The 23319-nt window shown below is 42.1% G+C and overlaps 1 protein-coding gene across 1 annotated transcript in view; it reads left to right on the top strand.

The window, feature by feature from the left end:
- The window catches only part of LOC120051731 (chemokine-like protein TAFA-5), a 105604-nt gene that overhangs the window by 76579 nt on the left and 5706 nt on the right, over positions 1–23319 (top strand). Inside the window, exon 2 of the mRNA XM_038998615.1 lies at positions 9–158. Coding sequence (XP_038854543.1) covers positions 9–158 — 150 coding nt within the window. The remainder of the gene's footprint in view (positions 1–8; positions 159–23319) is intronic.

Here is a 23319-nt window from a genome sequence, read left to right on the forward strand (position 1 = left end):
ATCTTCAGGTCAGTTGGCAGCAGGTACGTGTGAGATTGTCACTCTGGACCGGGACAGCAGTCAGCCGCGGCGGACCATAGCACGACAGACGGCGAGGTGTGCCTGCAAGAAGGGACAGATTGCCGGCACCACGAGAGCCAGACCGGCTTGTGTAGATGGTAAGAGCCAAGATCCACCTCCATTCTTCACTTTCAGTGAGAGCCCCCCCAAGCATAGGGATTGAGAGGGGCTTAGAAAGCTCCCCTCGAGGGCCTCTTTGGGCCACCACCCCCTATGTATCCCCAGGACCATTTCTGATGTTGTGGATTACTCTGTTATCTCTGTTGAGGTGGTTTAGGCATCTCGTATGGGAATGGAATGTTGCATTGCATTTCATCACCTGCTGTTCTTGACCTGGTTGCCATCTGGGGAGGATTGGAAAGCAGCTACTGGCTGTACAGAGAATTGTCTCTCTCTGTGGGGATTCCATTGAGCTTATATTACTTTGGACGTTCTATCAAGTTAAAATACCTTCTCTCCATTTATGCGATACTTACAAAGATGATTTGACAAAAGCCCTCAAAAGGTTCTTAACTTATAAAGGCTGAAATTGGTATTTTGCACTAGTTGTGACAGAAATGTGTACCCTTTCTATAATGTTGCCTAGCACCAAAGCGACTATTTTAGTCACCCTCAACTTTGTTTTGGCATTTTGAGAATGCTGCTGATCGCTGTGACCTGTTTTTCCAGCTTTACTGTTGACAACTTGCCTTTGACACTCTTCCTATAGCTGTTGTTGCTATGATACCTCTCTACCTAAGTGAAACGCATAACACAACATCCTAATGACAAGTTTAACACCTGAGGTGTCTGGTGGTTGTCGTTGCTCTTAAAAATATGTCGGTATACAACTTCAGTGACCTTTACTTACCTAGAGCATGCCGTATCTTTGCAGGCTTGGTATTTATGTCAGGTCGCATCTTAGCTCGGCCACTCATTTTCTTTTGTTGTTTGTTCCAGAAATAAACATTGGGGAACGAACCATAGAGCAGGGTTTACTCCATCAGTCTGAAAAAACGAATGAGATTTCAATCATTTTTAATCTTCCCCTCAATTCTCAAGGTCCCCAAGCTGCAATACCACGTGCTCCAAATGATTTTGTCCTCTATCCCCATTCCTTTGTTCCACAGAGGTCACATTTCTAACAGGATAATCCATATATCCATCACATCTTAAGCCCTCTGCTACAGCCAAACTGCAAGGATGTGGGCAAAAATATCTCAAAAGTCAACTAAATCAGTAATCCTCCATGCGGTGTTGTCTTTGGCTCATAAGGAGTTGGATTATATTTACAAAGGCACAATAGGAGTTTAGATTGCCTCTGCTTTTGTGGAAATGTTACCATGTAATGATTTCACCTGTGACTTTGATCTCTTTCAAAGACCCTCAAGGCCTTTTTCTAATCACACAGGGAACAGCTGCCATTTGCCGTCGCAAATGACTCTCAAAGAAATATTGTGTGAAACATTCCTTCAGCGTATTAGTTCATAGGAAATAGAGACTTCAACAGAATCAACAAAAAGCAGGCGTTTGTAGCCATTGTTGTTTATATAGACTTTGCTTCTTTGCTATTTCATGCTATCCGGTCCCCTTTCAACATCTCCCTGAAGTGACAGGGTGCCTGGTATTGATTTCAGTTAAAGAGAGAGTAAGAGATGAAAAGGTGCTGTTGTCAGGGTTGAGGTACTGTTGCCACCAGGTAGATTAGTGGCGTTGTTGAAGTCTGCTCTGGATGTAATGATATCACTCCAGTAGACCAGGGGGATGACTTACGGGGCACGGTACAGTTCATCTTAACTGGAGACCCATTACTCTTTCCGATTGTGATTATAAAATAAGTTACACCTGAGACCTTTAAATGTGGACAAAAGGTCACTGTAGGGGCAGATGTGTGTGCTGTGGCTTTGCTTTGCTGTTGACTCGTTTCAATTGATCGCCGGTGTCTTCGAGAGAACAAAGGAGGTACCTTAGATGTAGTTTCTCAATTTAAGATTATATTCTTTACTGCCTTTCAAAAGGCCTAGAGGCCAAAAAAATATCCACCTAAAAAGTTGCCTTCTTTTCAACATGTTTCAATGGTGTTTTTCTGCTGGTGATGTAGAGCATCATACGAGAGATACTGTATAATGACGAGATGGTCTTGTCTCTTCCCTAACAATGGGAGTCGTTGTCCCAAAGACGGGAAGGCAGGCGAACTGCTTATCAGTCTGCTTATCAGTCTGCTTATCTCTGTATTCACGCATGGACAGATTTTGACGTGAGTGGACCCTCTCGCTTCGCCTCTTCCTCTCAGATCATACTGAAAGCATCAAGAATCATCAACCTGTTCGAGGGCAGTCGCTGAAGGGAAGATTTAGACTGACTGTAATTGTGACCCCAGACAGTACATGGAGAACAGAGTTTTCCAGTGACTTCTGTTGCATTGCAGTATCATTTGAAATTGGATACAAGCCATTCTGAGTAGTCGGAGTTTGCTGCTTTTCATGATCATTTTATGTTCTACCTACAGTACATAATTGTGATCCCTTTTGATCCATGTCATGTTATGAACATTATGGACATTAAAAGTTACATTTGGAAGAAGAGTATTGCAACTGACCTAAAAGCTCAGCTGGAAAGATGAGAGGTTCAAAATATGACTGCAAAGTTTCTCTACAGTCTCTCAAACAATTGTAACTCAGGAGGGAATTATATTTTTGTAAAGTAAGAAAGAGAATTTAAAAAAAAAAGAGCATTGTTGACATGACAGGTAGAGTAATATGAGGAAAGAAGTCTAATTTGCCTGTAAGGCTACAACTTGACATGTGACATGAACATTAGCATAACAATGACAAAGTTTAGGAACGTTAGCTTTGATTCTGAGACAGAGCTGAGCCACCTATTCAAAAAGTGTTTTAAAAACTATTTGCCCTCTTTTAACACCTCTTTTGACACAGATTTAGGAAAATGATGACAGAAACCTGTAATATCAAATTCAATTATTTGGTCACTTGTCTCCAAACAAGTACAATTCAAATCAGATAACCTTTCATATGAATTTGTCTAAATATTACAATCTCAAATGTCGGGGGCATTATGTGGACCACATTATGTACAGATACAAACCCTGCGGGCCAATTGCAACCATCCATGGCCCCCCAGATTATCGCTATCTGATCTGTTGTTAAACCATCAATCACCAGCACAGCTGATCTCAATTGCATCCGTTATAGGCCATCAATTTACCTCTCCCTAAAGCGGATGTCGGGGTTTACTCTTAATCCTGATTGCTGCCAACATTTTCATGAATATTTCGCACTCTGGTGGGTATTATCATTGGAACAATTTAATCCTTTTAATTGAGCAGACTAATGACGACTTATCTATTTGGCAACCATTCTGTCGAATTTAAATAAAATATTACATTTCTTTGTTTTCCACGGCAAATCAACAATGGCAATGTAGCCATACCCTACCTATTTATAAATGGAAAAATGGTTTAGGATTACATTTTCGTTTCCAATTAATGTAATCCGTTAATGGTCCAATGCAGCCATTTTTATCTCACTATCAAATCATTTGTGTAACAATTAAACTACTGTTATATGAATGTTTTCAATTAAAATGGTAAAATATTTACAGAAATAGCTTCTTAGCAAATCACAATTTCTCAAGCAAAAATGTAGGACTGTCTGGGAGTGGTCTGAGTGAGGGGACTAATTGGATGATCCTAATGGCAGGGATATGTAACCTGAAAACTAGCTGCTTTTGGCAGAGATATTTGAAACTCTCTTTGTTATCTATTAACTTATACCACCTGAGAATGTCGCCAGGCAGGCCAAAACTCCATCCCACCAAAACGAGCTGAAATTTCAGGTGGTCTTTTCAAACAGCACTTACACTAAAAAGCCATTATCATAATTTTCACAATTTCACAAAATTATTTGTTATTTTTGTTACTTTTTTCTACATTGTAGAATTATAGTGCAGGCATCAAAACTATGAAATAACACATATGGAATCATGTAGTAACCAAAAAAGTGTTCAACAAATCTAAATATATTTTATATTCTTCAAATAGCCACCCTTTGCCCTGATGACAGCTTTGCACACTCTTGGCATTCTCTCAACCAGCTTCATGAGGTAGTTACCTGGATTGCATTTCAATTAACAGGTGTGCCTTCTTAAAAGTAAATTTGTGGAATTGATTTCCTTCTTAATGCGTTTGAGCCAATCAGTTGTGTTGTGACAAGGTAGGGGTGGTATACAGAAGATAGCCCTATTTGGTAAAAGACCAAGTCTATATTATGGAAAGAACAGCTCAAATAAGCAAAGAAAAATGACAGTCCATCATTACTTTAAGACATGAAGGCCAGTCAATACGGAAAATCTCAAGAACTTTGAAAGTTTCTTCAAGTGCAGTCGCAAAAACCATCAAGCGCTATGATGAAGCTGGCTCTCATGAGGACCACCACAGGAATGGAAGACCCAGAGTTACCTCTGCTGCAGAGGATAAGTTAATTAGAGTTACCAGCCTCAGAAATTGCAGCCCAAATAAATGCTTCACAGAGTTCAAGTAACAGAAACATCTCAACATCAACTGTTAAGAGGAGACTGTGTGAATCAAGCCTTCATGGTCAAATTACTGCAAAGAAACCACTACTAAAGGACACCAATAATAAGAAGAGACTTGCCTGGACCAAGAAACACGAGCAATGGACATTAGACCGGTGGAAATTTGTCCTTTGGTCTGGAGTCGAAATTTGAGATTTTTGGTTCCAACCGCCGTGTCTTTGTGAGACGCGGTGTGGGTGAACGAATGATCTCCGCGTGTGTATTTCCCACCATAAAGCATGGAGGAGGAGGTTGTTATGGTGTGGGGGTGGTTTTCTGGTGACACTGTGATTTATTTAGAATTCAAGTCACACAAGTCACCACAGCATTCTGCAGCAATTCGCCATCCCATCTGGTTTGCGCTTAGTGGGACTATCATTTGTTTTTCAACAGGAAAATGACCCAACACACCTCCAGGCTGAGTAGGGCTATTTTACCAAGAAGGAGAGTGATGGAGTGCTGCATCAGATGACTTGGCCTCCACAATCACCCGACCTCAACCAAATTGAAATGGTTTGGGATGAGTCGGACCGAAGAGTGAAGGAAAAGCAGCTGACAAGTGCTCAGCATATGTGGGAACTCCTTCAAGACTGTTGTAAAAGCATTCCAGGGAGAAGCGGGTTCAGAGAATTCCAAGAGTGTGCAAAGCTGTCATCAAGGCAAAGGGTGGCTATTTGAAAAATCTCAAATATATTTTGATTTGTTTAACACTTTTTTGGTTACTACATGATTCCATATGTGTAATTTCATAAGTGTGATGTCTTCACTATTATTCTACAATGTAGAAAATAGTCAAAATAAAGAAAAACCTTTAAATGAGAAGGTGTTATAAAACTTTTGACCGGTAGTGTGTGTGGGTGTATATACACTGCTCAAAAAAATAAAGGGAACACTAAAATAACACATCCTAGATCTGAATGAATGAAATATTCTTATTAAATACTTTTTTCTTTACATAGTTGAATGTGCTGACAACAAAATCACACAAAAATTATCAATGGAAATCAAATTCATCAACCCATGGAGGTCTGGATTTGGAGTCACACTCAAAATTAAAGTGGAAAACCACACTACAGGCTGATCCAACTTTGATGTAATGTCCTTAAAACAAGTCAAAATTAGGCTCAGTAGTGTGTGTGGCCTCCACGTGCCTGTATGACCTCCCTACAACGCCTGGGCATGCTCCTGATGAGGTGGCGGATGGTCTCCTGAGGGATCTCCTCCCAGACCTGGACTAAAGCATCCGCCAACTCCTGGACAGTCTGTGGTGCAACGTGGTGTTGGTGGATGGAGCGAGACATGATGTGCTCAATTGGATTCATGTCTGGGGAACGAGTGGGCCAGTCCATAGCATCAATGCCTTCCTCTTGCAGGAACTGCTGACACACTCCAGCCACATGAGGTCTAGCATTGTCTTGCATTAGGAGGAACACAGGGCCAACCGCACCAGCATATGGTCTCACTAGGGGTCTGAGGATCTCATCTCGGTACCTAATGGCAGTCAGGCTACCTCTGGCGAGCACATGGAGGGCTGTGCGGCCCCCCAAAGAAATGCCACCCCACACCATGACTGACCCACCGCCAAACCGGTCATGCTGGAGGATGTTGCAGGCAGCAGAACGTTCTCCACGGCGTCTCCAGACTCTGTCACGTCTGTCACATGTGCTCATGTGCTCAGTGTGAACCTGCTTTCATCTGTGAAGAGCACAGGGCGCCAGTGGCGAATTTGCCAATCTTGGTGTTCTCTGCCAAATGCCAAACGTCCTGCACGGTGTTGGGCTGTAACCACAACCCCCACCTGTGGACGTCGGGCCCTCATACCACCCTCATGGAGTCTGTTTCTGACCGTTTGAGCAGACACATGCACATTTGTGGCCTGCTGGAGGTCATTTTGCAGGGCTCTGGCAGTGCTCCTCCTTGCACAAAGGCGGAGGTAGCGGTCCTGCTGCTGGGTTGTTGCCCTCCTACGGCCTCCTCCACGTCTCCTGATGTACTGGCCTGTCTCCTGGTAGCGCCTCCATGCTCTGGACACTACGCTGACAGACACAGCAAACCTTCTTGCCACAGCTCGCTTTGATGTGCCATCCTGGATGAGCTGCACTACCTGAGCCACTTGTGTGGGTTGTAGACTCCGTCTCATGCTACCACTAGAGTGAAAGCACCGCCAGCATTCAAAAGTGACCAAAACATCAGCCAGGAAGCATAGGAACTGAGAAGTGGTCTGTGGTCACCACCTGCAGAACCACTCCTTTATTGGGAGTGTCTTGCTAATTGCCTATAATTTCCACCTGTTGTCTATTCCATTTGCACAACAGCATGTGAAATTTATTTTCAATCAGTGTTGCTTCCTAAGTGGACAGTTTGATTTCACAGAAGTGTGATTGACTTGGAGTTACATTGTGTTGTTTAAGTGTTCCCTTTATTTTTTTGAGCAGTGTATATACATATACAGTTGAAGTCGGAAGTTTACATACACCTTAGCCAAATACATTTAAACTCAGTTTTTCACAATTTTTACTCTGACCTAAGACAGAGTAAAAATTCTCTGTCTTAGGTCAGTTAGGATCACCACTTTATTTTAAGAATGTGAACTGTCAGAATAATAGTAGAGAGAATGATTGATTTATTTCAGCTTTTATTTCTTTCATCACATTCCCAGTGGGTCAGAAGTTTACATACACTCAATTAGTATTTGGTAGCATTGCCTTTAAATTGTTTAACTTGAGTCAAACGTTTCGGGTAGCCTTCCACAAGCTTCCCACAATAAGTCAAGTTTGTTGGCCTCCTTGCTCGCACACACTTTTTCAGTTCTGCCCACAAATTTTCTAGGATTGACGTCAGAGTTCAGGGCATTGTGATGGCCACTCCAATACCTTGAATTTGTTGTCCTTAAGCCATTTTGCCACAACTTTGGAAGTATGCTTGGGGTCATTGTACATTTGGAAGACTCATTTGCGACCAAGCTTTTACTTCCTGACTGATGTCTTGAGATGTTACTTCAATATATCCACAAAATTTTCCCTCCACATGATGCCATCTATTTTGTGAAGTGCACCAGCCCCTCCTGCAGCAAAGCACCCCCACAACATGATGCTGCCACCCCCATGCTTCACGGTTGGGATGGTATTCTTCGGCTTGCAAGCCTTCCCCGTTTTCCTCCAAGCATAACAATGGTCATTATGGCTAAACAGTTCTATTTTTGTTTAATCAGATCAGAGGACATTTCTCCAAAAAGTACGATCTTTGTCACCATGTGCAGTTGCAAACCGTAGTCTGGCTTTTTTATGGCGGTTTTGGAGCAGTGGCTTCTTCCTTGCTGAGCGGCCTTTCAGGTTGTGTCGATGTAGGATTAGTTTTACTGTGGATATAGATACTTTTGTACCTGTTTCCTCCAGCATCTTCACAAGGTCCTTTGCTGTTGTTCTGGGATTGATTTGCACTTTTCGCACCAAAGTACGTTCATCTCTAGGAGACAGAACGCATCTCTTTCCTGAGCGGTATGATGGCTGCGTGGTCCCATGGTATTTATACTTGCGTACTATTGTTTGTACAGATGAACGTGGTACCTTCAGTCGTTTGGAAATTGCTCCCAAGGATGAACCAGACTTGTTGAGGTCTACAATTTTTATTCTGAAGTCTTGCCTGATTTGTTTTGATTTTCCCATGATGTCAAGCAAAGAGGCACTGAGTTTGAAGGTAGGCCTTGATGTACATCCACAGTTACACCTCCAATTGACTCAAATGATGTCAATTAGCCTATCAGAAGCTTCTAAAGCCATGACATAATTTCTGGAATTTTCCAAGCTGTTCAAAGGCACAGTCAACTTAGTGTATGGGATCTTTTAATGTAGACTGTACTGTACTGACTCTGTTTTACAAATCTTTCATTGAGAGTATTTTAACTTTTTGTATTGTTTGTTGGTTTGGCAATGCCACTGTCAGCCAGAGAAATATGCTGAGAAGGATTATCACCACAGCAAGCAAGGTACTTGGAGTCAAACAGACAGGCCCAGATGAGATCTTTAAGGTCAGGGCCCTACACCCCCTGTACCCGGACTTTGAACTACTCCCCTCTGGGCGCAGGTATAGGGCAGGAAAAAGCAGGAAAAACAGAACTAGACAATCATTTGTGCCAGGTGTGATATCCCTCCTAAATAGCTCGGGCTAATGTTCCTATTGACTCAGTAAGGCCAGCAAGCTAGTCTTTAAAAAAAAAAAAAGCTTTATTGGTGTGTAACTGTTAGGAAAGTTGTATTGTCAATTTTGTTTTGTATTTAAACGCCACTTTAAACATCTACATGACTCTGCAACAAAATTTCCCCATGGGGACAATAAAGTAAGTAAGTAAGTAAGTAAGTAAGTAAACTTCTGACCCACTGGAATTGTGATAAGTGAAATATTCTGTCTGTAAACTATTGTTGGAAAAATTACTTGTGTCATGCACAAAGTAGATGTCCTAACCGATTTGCCAAAACTATAGTTTGTTAACAAGAAATTTGTGAAGTGGTTGAAAAGCGAGTTTTAATGACTCCAAGCTAAGTGTATGTAAACTTCCAACTTTCTAAAATCTAATTTTTCACTGCACTGGACCTTTTAAGGATTTTACTCTTATTAAAATATGGCCATTTCTTAAGAGTGGAAAATGAAATATTCCTGAACTATAGGCTACACATTTTACATTTGAAACTATATACATTTGGATTGTGTTGTAATTTTTATCAAATCACATAACCGAGTGGCGCAGCAGTCTAAGGCACTGCCTCTCAGTGCTAGAGGTGTCACTACAGATACCCTGGTTCGAATCTAGGCTGTTTCACAACCGGACGTAATTGGGAGTCCCATAGGGTGGCCACAATATGCCCAGCGTCATCCGGGTTTGGCCGGTGTAGGCCGTCATTGTAAATAAGAATTTGTGTTTTTGGTCCATTGTTTATTAATAGAACAACGGGATAAAACTCAATATAAACCTTTACATTTCTTCCAGGTATACAGTTATTAGGCCAGTAGGCCTACAGTGGCATAGTGTAGTTTGTTGAAGAAACAATGTCTGAATTGGAATGTGATAGGGAGAGTCATTTCTTATTCTTTGGAAGTCGTTTTCTTAAAGCTGGAATCATTAATGGTGAAACAGCCACATTGGTTTGCGATATTACAACAACAAAGATGTTACTGCAAACAACCAACAGTGTTTTTTCCCTCTGACATCTTCACATGCGCGCTAGAAGAGCACAATATGTACTGCAATGTTTTTAACATGCTGCACAACGCTCCTCAGCTCTGCTACAAAAACAATAACAATGGTGGTGGGGTGGTCAGTGGTGCCGTTTCCCTCTACTGCGGATTCCATCTTTAAACAGTTGTAGACATGTTATGACCATCATTTTGACCATTGAAGTCTATGGCCATATGGAATTGTGACTGGCTATGTGCGGCTTCCGAACAGATGCAAAGTACTTCATTTTATTATTATATTTAAATTGCCTATCACACATGTTGCTGCAATCCATATCACTTTCATTTACAATGTGGTAATTAATTAAAAGTTGGTCTTCAATAACTTGTATGTAGGTGTCATTGTCTGCAATTAAACATGTTAACTCAATTATTGTAATTGATTTAGGCTACATTTCCAGTCAAATCAGTTTATTTCAATTTTAATATGTCATTTTTCCATTTATCTTTTTCCTATTTTGATTTCATTGTACTTCACTGGTGCGGGAGTAGTGAACGGCAGACAATGACCATTTCCACTGTCTAGTATGGAGCCGGCTGGACACCGTAACAATGTCTAGTAGTTTATTCTTGTAATCTCCTGTTAGTAGCTACATCCATTTTTGGACATATAAATTAATGATATGTACGTACCCATTGATTCGTGAAGAATATAACTTAGAAATCCTCATGAGCTTAGTCAACTGTAAATATAGGCTTGTGTTATATAGGCTACAATATAGGCTACAATGTTTGTAAACAAAATAAAGTTTAACAAGTACTGCATAACCTCTAAACAAGTTTAAAACTAGAATGTTGATATCATGGATGGTCAGTCCTTGCATCCATAGCTCCATCTATGAATTTGAGAGTGGTTACATTTCTCCAGCCCCATCCCTTTTTAGCAAAACAGTGGCGGGGAGTCTTTGTTATTGTTTCAACTCCTGATTACAGCTTTAAGCAATCCAGCGGTCACCTGCAGGAGCACATTAAGTTCTGCCTGTTCGTTATAATACACTCTGCATGTTTAATGATAGCTACAGATATTATCCCTGTAAACATCTGCATCGAGAAGATCAGGAACTATTTGAACCATAGACAGAAGGACAGTTAAACAAGCATAGGTCAATTTGTAGCTTGCCTTCAAATGATTCTAACCAATGTGCTACATCAGTGTATTCATTCATATAAACCGGGTGGTTTGAGCCCTGAATGCTGATTGGCTGACAGCCGTGGTATATCAGTCCGTATACAATGGGTATGACAAAATGTTATGCCGAATACAACATGTGTAGGCCTTACAGTGAAATGTTTACTTACAGGCCCTTAACCAAACAAATAGATAAGTAACACATTTAAAATAAAAGTAACAACTAATTAAAAAGCAGCAGTAAAATAACAATAGCGAGGCTATATACAGGAGGTACCTGTACAGAGTCAATGTGCGTGGGTTATTCAGGTAATATGTAAATCTAGGTAGAGTTAAAGTGACTATGCATAGACAATATACAGAGAGTAGAAGCAGCATAAAAGAGGGGTCTGGGTAGACCTTTGATTAGCTGTTCAGGAGATATGGCTTGGGGGTAGAAGCCATTAAGAAGCCTTTTGGGCCTTGACTTTGCACTCCGGTACCGCTTGCAGTGCGATAGCAGAGAGAACAGTCTATGACTATGGTGACTGGAGTCTTTGACAATTTTTAGAGCCTTCCTCTGACATTGCCTGGTATAGAGGTCCTGGATGGCAGGAAGCTTGGCCCCAGTGATGTACTGGGCCGTACGCACTACCCTCTATAGTGCTTTGCGGTCGGAGGCCGAGTAGTTTCCATACCAGGCAGTGATGCAACCAGTCAGGATGCTCTCGATGGTGCAGCTGTAGAACCTTTTGAGGATCTGAGGACCCATGCCAAATCTTTTCAGTCTACTGGGAGGGAATAGGCTTTGTCGTGCCATCTTCATGACTGTCTTAGTGTGTTTGGACCATGATAGTTTGTTGGTGATGTGGACACCAAGGAAATTAAAGCTCTCAATCTGCTCCCCTACAGCCCCGTCGATGAGAATGGGGGGCGTGCCCGGTCCTCCTTTTCCTTTAGTCCACAATCATCTCCTTTGTCTTGATCACGTTGAGGGAGAGGTTGTTGGCCTGTCACCACACGGCCAGGTCTCTGACCTCCTCCCTATAGGCTGTCTCATTCTTGTCGGTGATCAGGCCTACCACTGTTGTTTCATTGGCAAACTTGATGATGGTGTTGGGGTTGTGCCTGGCCATGCAGTCATGAGTGAACAGGGAGTACAGGAGCGGACTGAGCACGTACCCCTGAGATCCCGTGTTGAGGATCAGCAGATGTGTTGTTACCTACCCTAACCACCTTGTGGCAGCCCGTCAGGGAGTCCAGGATCCAGTTGCAGAGGGAGGTGTTTAGTCCCATTACACGCCCTGGTAATCCGTCTGGTCCTGCTGCTTTGTGAATGTTGACCTGTTTAATGGTCTTACTCACATTGGCTACGGAGAGCGTGATCACACAGTCGTCCGGAACAGCTGATGCTCTCATGCATGTTTCAGTGTTACTTTCCTCGAAGCGAGCATAGAAGTAATTTAGCTCGTCTGGTGGGCTCGTGTCACTGGGAAGCTTGTGGCTGTGCTTCCCTTTGTAGTCTGTAATAGTTTGAAAGCCCTGCCACATTCGACGAGCGTCGGAGCCGGTGTAGTACGATTCAATCTTAGTCCTGTATTTACAATTTGTCTGTTTGATGGTTCATCAGAGGGTATAGCGGAATTTCTTATAAGCTTCTGGGTTAGAGTCCTGCTCCTTGAAAGCATCAGCTCTACCCTTTAGCTCAGTGCGGATGTTGCCTGTAATCCATGGCTTCTGGTTGGGGTATGTACGTACGGTCACTGGGGATGATGTCATCGATGCACTTATTGATGAAGCCAGTGTCTGATGTGGTGTACTCCTCAATGCCATCAGAAGAACCCTGGAACATATTCCAGTCTGTGCTAGCAAAACAGTCCTGTAGCTTAGCATCTGCTTCATCTGACCACTTTTTTTTTATTGACCCAGTCACTGGTGCTTCCTACTTTAGTTTTGGCTTGTAAGCAGGAATCAGGAGGATAGAATTATGGTCAGATTTGCCGAATGGAGGGTGAGGGAGAGCTTTGTACTCTGTGTGTGGAGTAAAGGTAGTCTAGAGTTTTTTTCCCCCTCTAGTTGCACATTTAACATGCTGGTAGAAATGAGGTAAAACGGATTTAAGTTTCCCTGCATTAAAGTCACCGGCCAGTTGGAGCTCCGCCTGGATGAGCGTAGTAAATCCTTCCCGTCCGACTCATTAAAGAGAAAGTATTCCTCCAGTATGGGTGAGTAATCGCTGTCCTGATATCTAGAAGCTATTTTCGGTCATAAGATACAGTGGTGGCAGAAACATTATACACAAAATAAGGTACAAATAATGCGAAAAAACACACACAATAGCACAATTGGTTAGGAAATCGTAAAACGGCAGCCTCCGGCGCCTTTATGTTGGTAACCAGTTGATAATAATAATAAGGCACCTCGGGGGGTTTGTGGTATATGGCCAATATACCACGGCTAAGGGCTGTATCGAGCACTCTGCGTTGCGTCGTGCTTAAGAACAGCCCTTTGCTGTGGTATATTGGCCATATACCACACCACCTCGGACCTTATTGCCTCATTAAACGTTCTCTCCTGACGTTTTCAGACTACTTCACTCATTTACTCATCCTTTTGCTCCTCCCCTTCTATCCCCAGCTCCGTCGAATGTAGTTGTCCCTTTTTTCCTCAAGGGACATGCAAGCAACCTTCTTTCTGGAAGAACCTACCGTATTGATGAATAACGTGATTACTAAATGGTTTCCTCTTTGAATAAATTGAGTTACTTACATGGATGATGCTTCATGTGTATTTACACAAAGCAACAATAAATCAGAGTACACAATGATAAAGTGTTTGCAGGTGTTCAGGTGGGTTCAGAACAATTGATATGTAACATTAATAAAATGTTCTGCTACCGCCGATGCTTGGCTGCAGTTAATTAGTTATGCAATTGGTGAGGGTTGCAATGCATTATTCTGTAGCCTTGGCAACACATTGTCTACCCATTGTCTAACAATTTTATTCTCTCAACTTTCCTATTTTTTATAATGGCCGTGGTCTCTAGTAATACAGTATTTCCCTCACATCCTTCACTAATGCACCTCTCGAGCGATGAGCGTAGACGCCCCAAAAAGTATTGTACCACAACATCTGTTTATAAGAATCCTCACCATATTTTATTTACAGACAAATTGTCTCAATTAATTAACTGTTAAAGAGGGAATTACGATTGAGCATTAAGACGAGTGAGCCTTGAGCATCAATAGCAGTGATAGCATTTGTGGCTATAACAGTCAGGCCAGGGTTTGTTTCTACTCTGCTTGGAAAACCCCTTCTAGCAGTGGTCCGGCCTGAAGAGTAGGGATGTCTTTGAGGTTGCCCTCTCTATATTTAATGCATTGCATGTGTTCTCCATTCTCTGATGTAAATCTTCCCTTTATTCTCTTAAAAACCTCTTAAGGATCTGACCCTTTTTTTCAATGTTCATCTAAAATGACATACCCAAATCTAACTACCTGTAGCTCAGGACCTGAAGCAAGGATATGAATATTCTTGATACCATTTGAAAGGAAACACTTTGACGTTTTTGGAATGTGAAATGAATGTAGGAGATAACACATTAGATCTGGTAAAAGATAATACAAAGAAAAAACGTTTTTGTTTTTGTACCATCATTTTTGAAATGCAAGAGAAAGGCCGTAATGTATTATTCCAGCCCAAGTGCAATTTAGATTTTGGCCACTAGATAGCAGCAGTGTCTTTGCAAAGTTTTGGACTGATCCAATGAACCATTGATATGTGTTCAAAATGTTGTATCAAGACTGCTCAAATGTGCCTAATTGGTTTAGTAATACATTTTCAAGTTCATAATTGTGCACTCTCCTAAAACAATAGCATGGTATTATTTCACTGTAATAGCTACTGTAAATTTGACAGTGCAGTTAGATTAACAAGAATTTAAACTTTCTGCCCATATCAGATATGTCTATGTCCTGGGAACTGTTTTTGTTAGTTAAAACCTCATGGTAATCATGAGGGGGGGGGGGGGGGGGGGTCGGTCCGGTAGAGGTTAAAGTATGATATCTCCTCTTTTTTAGTAAAGAAGACCTTTAGCATTTACGCAATCCTTCAGGCTCTTTCCAAACGTAAGCTAACCACATCTTTGATTGACGCAGCATGAGACAAGGCAGTCTTCGAAAAGTATTAAAGTTATTGTTAAAATTGCAGTTGTTGTTTGAGGAAATCGTACAGTCAATCGAGGCATGTATACCATTGCAGTAATTGTCAGATAATAAAACACAATTTTCAGTATGAATTTCAACACTACACATGCTAGTGCATTGGAAGAGATTTACACACACACACACATTTGTTTTGCTGTCATCTGTCACTGTGATATGTTTTTTTCAGGTCATTTAGCAATCTTCAGAGAGGATCTTTTAGAAGTGCTTAAAATGTGCCATGGAGACAAGCATGTTGTAATGAATTCTCGGGGGACTAAGATAAAAGGCTGAATTTGAGGATTGTAATCTGTCTATTGGAATGAAGCTAAGGTCTTGGTCCTTTCATGTGACGGTGTTTAGACGATATGATGCGACTCCCTACAGTTTCTAGTCATTTGGAATAAGGAACGATGTTGTTCATTAGGCCATTAGCATTTTGAAGGACACAAAAACATCACAGAGATGCTTCTTTTTCTGAGAAAGCGTTGTGTACAGCCAAGGGACTAATTTAGAAGGCACTAAATCATTTTGCTGTAACACAAATAGTCAATTTTCTCATATCATGACCTGCCTTTTGATTCGCTTTTCATTCTTTTTTATGTTATTGTAATGTAATAGACAGATTTGAATTTATTTTGTGTTTAGGGATGTTCCTGGGGCGGGAACGGCTTTGAGTTCCTTACTTTCTCAACAAATTAACCAATTGATTGAAAACCAGCATTGAAGACATATATTTCAGGAGTGTGTTTTGTTTGCACAGCAGTGTGTCCCATGAAGACAGTTTACACTTGATTGAGACACGGGCAGTCCCTTGGCATGATCCATACAGTTCTGATGGCAAACCTGGCTGAGAAGTCAACCAACTTGACTGTTTCAACCAGCTGCGCATACTGGGAAGTTGTTGCCTATACTTTCTCTTTCATAGGGGGATTTGAATCGCAAATCCTGTGAGGGACTAGTCATGTGTGTGATACTCTTTACTGCCTACAATTATGCTCTATTGTTATTGCCAAATTATGTCTCAAAATACATTGGAAAATATAGGTGACCAGGCCAGACCTTTGTCCTTGGGAATGTTCGCTGTTGCAGCAGTAAAACATGATGTGCTCTCACAAGTCCCCTTAACGCATGAGGACCTACATCATTATCCCACACAACATCCATTTGGTCTGGGGCCACATAAAAAAGAGACAACATAAAAAAACGCACATTCTTCCACTCTGTCACTCCAGGCAATTTTCATAAGAGGGTGTTCATGGGATATAGGGAGTGGAGGGGGGCCTCAAAATCATTTTTATGACCTCAGCAACAAGCCTATACGGCTGAGACAAACAAGTGAAGGATGGAAAAAGGGCAAATTATTATAAGATGATATCTACAATGAAAGAGGATGAATGGTGCATGAATTAATATGTACTGTATCACCATGGCAGATTATTTTCCCCCCGTGACACCCTTTCCCAGAGAGACCTCTCAAAGGATCCACTCAATACAAGCTAAGAGCTGTAAACCGATGACAAAACGTTCTCTTTATGCTATTGTCATAACATGGATGAGTTTAGCTTCTTTGCATGAGTAACTGGCATTACAGACCCAAACAAATGCCATAAATACAAATCAATCATCCAAAATGGCTTTTATTAAATAATTTAATCAGTGTTGCAAGTGATTGATGCCAATGAAGTGTAAATAGTAAGGATCTCTGCCTAGATGACTGGAATCGCACATCTCTTATGATGTAATACACGTTTTGGTCACCTTAATAACCAACGGTAATGTAATTGATTTTTTTCATTTATTCACTTTATTTGTGGGTTGTAATTTCACACAACAACATATAGCTTTTCTTGTGCCTCAAATTGAATCAATGAATACATTTGTCAAGAAAGCACATTTCTTCTTTCTGGATACGTTTGATTTGAACTTATACGTGTACGTATTAATGGTTGTATGAGAGCCACACTTGTGTGATGAGTAACTTTGCTTAACACCAGATGACTTGTAATACCTAGGCTTTAGCTCAGTCCTCTGGTGCACAGAAGACCTGGGTTCGAAACCTGTCAGAGACACAAACACACACAAACTCACATTCAACTCTTGTCACCTGGAAACACTACAACCACCATCAATTTGAATGGAGCTCATTTGCATGGACACCTCTATTAATATTGATGAACCCTATGTTTGTGACTTGCTGGGAAGCAATTTCCTAGAGGAGGCAAGAGGGCTTATTCATGCAGCTGTCTGCAGCTTAGGGTCAAGTGCAGCCACACAACTCTCTCAGATAAATGTGGGTCATTTGAGAACATTTGTGGGGGTCAATGATTTTTCACATTTAGCCATGGTAATTGTGATACTACATAATTTAGACTGCATTTAGGGGAGATGTTTCATCTTATGATGTCTAAGATCAAAGTTATAAATTGGCCAATTGCTGATAGGAGACATGGAAAGCAAGCTAGTTCAGAATTAAGACACATCTGGACTCTTGACTCAGTACGTGCTTTGTCAACAACCAATCAATCAATCAATCAAATTTATTTATAAAGCCCTTCTTACATCAGCTGATATCACAAAGTACTGTACAGAAACCCAGCCTAAAACCCCAAACAGCAAGCAATGCAGGTGTAGAAGCACGGTGGCTAGGAAAAACTCTCTAGGAATCTAGGAAGAAACAGTCTTGAGATCAATGTAATTAACTGCACATAATTTTTTTTTTTTAACAACATTTTGTATCGGTGCAACTCAAATTTGGCGAGTCCTGAACGCAACTTGAAGTGTTGCAATGCTGAACAGAGATATTTGTTAGAGGGAACTATAGTGACTGCAGAGCCTTTCAAATATCTTAGAATTTGTCCAGGGAACCAGCAACCAGAAGAATAATACACCTGCCACTTCCAGTCAGCCTCAGGCTGTGACAGGGGGCACTGTGCTATCCATTTAGACCCAAATGCCAACGGGGCCTAGGAAGACTTTTACCCTCTCAGAGTAGTAAAAAGATTACTGAAAAATAGAGTTGTTTTGGTATTTGGAGCAATCACCCTTCATTTGAGTTGTAGCCCCTTTCCCTTGATAGTCTCACTAAAGTGGAAATTGATTGTCTCATTTTGGTTATGGAAAAAGCTGGAATTCCCCTAACTTGCTTCCTTGTGGCTCCAGTGACAAATGAACTATTGATTAGTTGTTTACCATTTGGTGAATATCATGATAGACCTATAACATCTCTGAGAGAGTGGCTCTGTAGTGGTAGCCATGTGTGTTGTAAAATACCCAATCGCTAACTGTTATTGGTACTTCCTTTCCATCATTTAAATTAGGAACTCCCTGGAACTCGTACCTAGAATAACTGATGTCTTTTTCAAATTTGACCGTTAAATTTTCTGATACATTTTGCCCATGACATTATGCAACTATTAACTTGGACAGAACACCTCTAAGCCTCTGAAATCCACAGTTAATATCCGTCCTCTGCATTTACAACACAACAATCCTAAATGAAGACCTCAAAATGTATTTTAAGGCTTCCAGTCTTTTTGGAGTGGCTTACGTCATTTCCAATCGATCGTGGAAGGGAACCGGCTCGGAGACGGTCAAGCGTTTAGGGGAGGGAGAGGGTTCAGCATTAAGCAGACTGACTCCATTTAGCATCGCTGAGGCCCGGAGTGTTGCTGTCGTAACCTTTGCTATTGATTCAAGTTGATTTGTTTAAAATGTCAAGTACAACACCCGGGCAGACGGTGCTCACAGATGTTGGCTCTCTGACTATCTGAGCTATGAACTCTTCAGTGTAACTGGTGGTTACCTGGGCCAGTTTATGTCATGCTACTGACATATTTGTAAATTGCTAATCTACTCTGGATTTTTATCAACTAAACTATTACACAAATAGCATATGATGTTTTATAGCACTTGCTGCCATAGTGTTGTTCTCAATTCGTTTTTAACTGCATTTTCAGTGGAAAAGCTTTTAACAGGACTTTTCTGGGGACTATAAACGAAAGGGACTTGTGAAGTTGCAATGACCAAAGCTCTCCCAGCTTGTTGCAGTGGGGCTCCCGAGTGGCTCAGCGGTCTAAGGCACTGCATCTCAGTGCTTGAGATGTCACTACAGACACCCTGGTTTGAATCCAGGCTGTATCACAACCGTCTGCGATTGGGAGTCCCAGAGGGCGGCGCACAATTGGTCCAGCGTCGTCCGGGTTTGGCCGGTGTAGGCCGTCATTGTAAATTTGTTCTTAACTGAATACAATTATTATTATTTATTTTTTTAAATCAAAACGAGTTTGGTGCTTCTTTTAGTTTGTGTCCGTGTGTCCATGTCTCTGAGGAATGCCCACAGGGGTAGGCCTTTGCTTTCCATGCAAAGGAACAGAAACTAAAGACAGCAACGCAAGGCTGTGTAGCGCTTACCAAAAGTCTTTATCAAAATATATAAATAATCTCTTGTCCACCGCAACGCGAAGCCCCTCTCATTTATCGTCTCAATAAATCCTGTCGGCAGGTCTCTGCATCGGTCATCAGTCAGCGCCTACCTTAACTGGGTCAAGACCGCCAAGGCTCCAGAGACTACTTCCCCCTCTCTGTCTGCAGAATGCTGGCTGAACACAGCTGGGACCGGGCCATCGCTCAGGCCTAATAGGGACCTGCAGAATTCAAGATGAATTCAGGGGAATGTGGTGGGGCATTTACCGTTTGGAGAAAAGAGGGGCTGTTCCGAGTCAAGGGTGTGATTCAACTGTCACACTCCACCTTTAGTGCAACTCCACTGTGCAATGAATGGTCTTTTTTCACATGAACCTCTTTTTAATAGCAAGATGTCATTTGTGCCAAGCTGTTCTTTGTGAATCCTTTTTCTCTATATTGGTAGCCTATGTATAGTAGACTTGTTGTCTTAGTTACCTGCCCACCACAGTTGCTACATACTCCAGGTGCCTTCAATATGAGGGAGATCCGATGCCTTCTCTCGTTGCTCTTCAGACAGAGCTTGAAGTTGGATAGTGCATCATGCTGCACAGCAAGGATCCCATTGAGATCCTTGTGCTTCTAGTATCCATAAAGCATGTCCATAAGCAGCGATACCATGAAAGCTTGCGGTCTAAGATTGAGCTGCAAGGCTTCCGATGAAAGCTGTTCCGAGGACCAGCAAAGACAGGCGGCTGAATGAATGAAAGCGTTATCAAGGGAAGCGTGTGGCGCACGCACTTAGGGAAGGTGTCCTGGGATGATTGAGGATAGAGATGTAGCTCCAGACATTCCCAGGGAATTAGATTAAGAAACAATGTCCCCACAAGAGCACACAAAGAAAAATGTCCTCTATCCTGCCGAGTTTAATACACTCTGCAAAAAAATGACAAGACAAAACAGCCTTTATTCATTGGAGCTGTGATTAAATCTTACAGGGATTGTGTTCTCTTTCACTCAAATTTTTTTTACATTCTACCCCTGACACTTCTAATTACACCTTTGAATAACAATGACCACACATATTACAGGTTTTATACCAGTATATTTTCAAAGAGAAATTGTGTACATTCCCCATTTCCCAATTATAGTCAAGTCAGGTAAGCTAAGGCAATATGAGGTGGCTCTGCTTACTGTGCATGCAGGTTCCTCCGACTGGATTCGTCACATGCCTTTTTGTTTGTGGGCATTTGGCTGGCAGTTCTGGGTTCAGGCTGAGTACAGCGCTTTGATGTATCGATTTACAAAAGGCTGCACTGGGAACAGCTGTGTTCCTCCATAGTCTGCGTCCCCGCCGAGTGACAGGCTCTCCGAGCGGCAGAGACAGCGTATGTCTCATTAGAGAGGGAGTCTCAGTGTGTGGCTCTGTAGCCATGACAGTTAATAGAGGGTGGGAGTCTGTTTGTTTGTTTCATTAAAGCTTGCTCCCATTTATCCAACGTAAGTTCAATTCTCCTGCTTAGAGGACTTTCAATATAATTTAATTGTTTTATCAAGGCATATCAAGGTAATTCGCTTATAAATCAACTTCTGTTTGGCCAAATCGCTTCAGGACAGTTCTGGCTGAAAGCCTCGCTTCCCTGCTTAAATTCAGTTGGCCAATGACGGGCCTGCAGCAGGTGGTGGTGGGGAGGTGGAGGTTTGTCAGTAAAGTGTTGACGTAACACGCAAGTGAAAGAATCTAGGTGTATTTTGACATATAAATACATCACAAGATTTATGCCCATTGGTGCCTCAGCTAGTGTGGTGCAGTTGTACTAGTGTGCTGTGCTCATTGGTGCCTCAGCTAGCGTGGTGTTGTACTAGTGTGCTGTGCCCATTGGTGCCTCAGCAGTGTGGTGGAGTTGTACTAGTGTGCTGTGCCCATTGGTGCCTCAGCTAGCGTGGTGGAGTTGTACTAGTGTGCTGTGCCCATTGGTGCCTCAGCAGCGTGGTGTTGTACTAGTGTGCTGTGCCCATTGGTGCCTCAGCAGTGTGGTGGAGTTGTACTAGTGTGCTGTGCCCATTGGTGCCTCAGCTAGAGTGGTGGAGTTGTACTAGTGTGCTGTGCCCATTGGTGCCTCAGCTAGCGTGGTGTTGTACTAGTGTGCTGTGCCCATTGGTGCCTCAGCTAGCGTGGTGGAGTTGTACTAGTGTGCTGTGCCCATTGGTGCCTCAGCTAGCGTGGAGTTGTACTAGTGTGCTGTGCCCATTGGTGCCTCAGCTAGCGTGGTGTTGTACTAGTGTGCTGTGCTCATTGGTGCCTCAGCTAGCGTGGTGGAGTTGTACTAGTGTGCTGTGCCCATTGGTGCCTCAGCTAGCGTGGTGTTGTACTAGTGTGCTGTGCTCATTGGTGCCTCAGCAGTGTGGTGGAGTTGTACTAGTGTGCTGTGCCCATTGGTGCCTCAGCTAGCGTGGTGTTGTACTAGTGTGCTGTGCTCATTGGTGCCTCAGCTAGTGTGGTGGAGTTGTACTAGTGTGCTGTGCTCATTGGTGTCTCAGCAGCGTGGTGGAGTTGTACTAGTGTGCTGTGCTCATTGGTGCCTCAGCAGTGTGGTGGAGTTGTACTAGTGTGCTGTGCTCATAGGCTAGAAGATAATAGGTGAACGACATTCCGCACGTGGCTAATAGTAAAAGAGGAGGAGAGTCGTGACGCTATGCTGACGGTGATAACGTTTGTAAAACTAACAAATACATTCCACTATGCCCATAGAGAGGAAGCAATGAGAATTATATTTTGCTTACTGAATGAAGTCAAAAGCGAGCTAGCCATTCAGACAAACCTTACTGATTGAACTACCATTTGAAAAGAATATTGCAGATGACTGAAATGACAGCATTAATATTCCGATACCTCTCATAAACAATGTGCTATCAGCCTAACTGTATTAAAAGAAGGAATAAAAATAGATTGATATAATTATTATTATTATTTAGGTGATATCAAGTTATCCATTTTACATTTTGGACATGAGACCCTGCTCAGTACAGTAGGAAAGATGGGGGAGATGAGTGTTGGTGCAGAGATGCAGCCTGTCATCTCCATCACAAATGTGGGTGTTGTCTACTGACCTGGACCATCGTAGAAGTCCCAGAACATCCATAGAACACTGCTGGTATGTCATAGATGCTCAGCTTGACTACAAATTCAAACTTTCAACAGAACCCTCAGTAGCTTCAAAACCATTTCTACCTTTTCACCTCTGCCATGTTGACACCTCGTTTTGTAGACCCTCATCAAGCCCCCCAAACGAGCAGAATATTATCATTAAAATAGGGGCCATGTATGAGTAATTATGGAGAAGGGCTTTTTTCTTATCATGAACACAGCACTGCATAGTAACGCCTGTGATTTGGTGAGAAAGAGAAGTGACTCGCACCAGTGAGCTGATGAATAGAGAACATTGTTAATTAGGTGAATTACTGTATGCAGCATAGACATAGAAACCATGGATGTCTCTTGTGCTTTCCAGACTGCACTCCTCAGAAACTACTTATTGCATCAAAGCAGAACACAATTCGACAAACCTTTAACCTCTTAAAGGCTTGAGCAGTTAGGCCTACACACAGTTTAGCAAAGCAGAACATTGTGATCAAGATAGGCTATCACTGTTTCCATATATAAAGTGACTGGTGACTCCTGGAATGTTTTTGTCTATTGAGAGTTTGGTAGCTATCCCTCTTGAATGGGATGTGCTTCTT

This window comes from Salvelinus namaycush, chromosome 8 (assembly GCF_016432855.1).
Source record: "Salvelinus namaycush isolate Seneca chromosome 8, SaNama_1.0, whole genome shotgun sequence".
NCBI classification, from domain to species: Eukaryota; Metazoa; Chordata; class Actinopteri; order Salmoniformes; family Salmonidae; genus Salvelinus; species Salvelinus namaycush.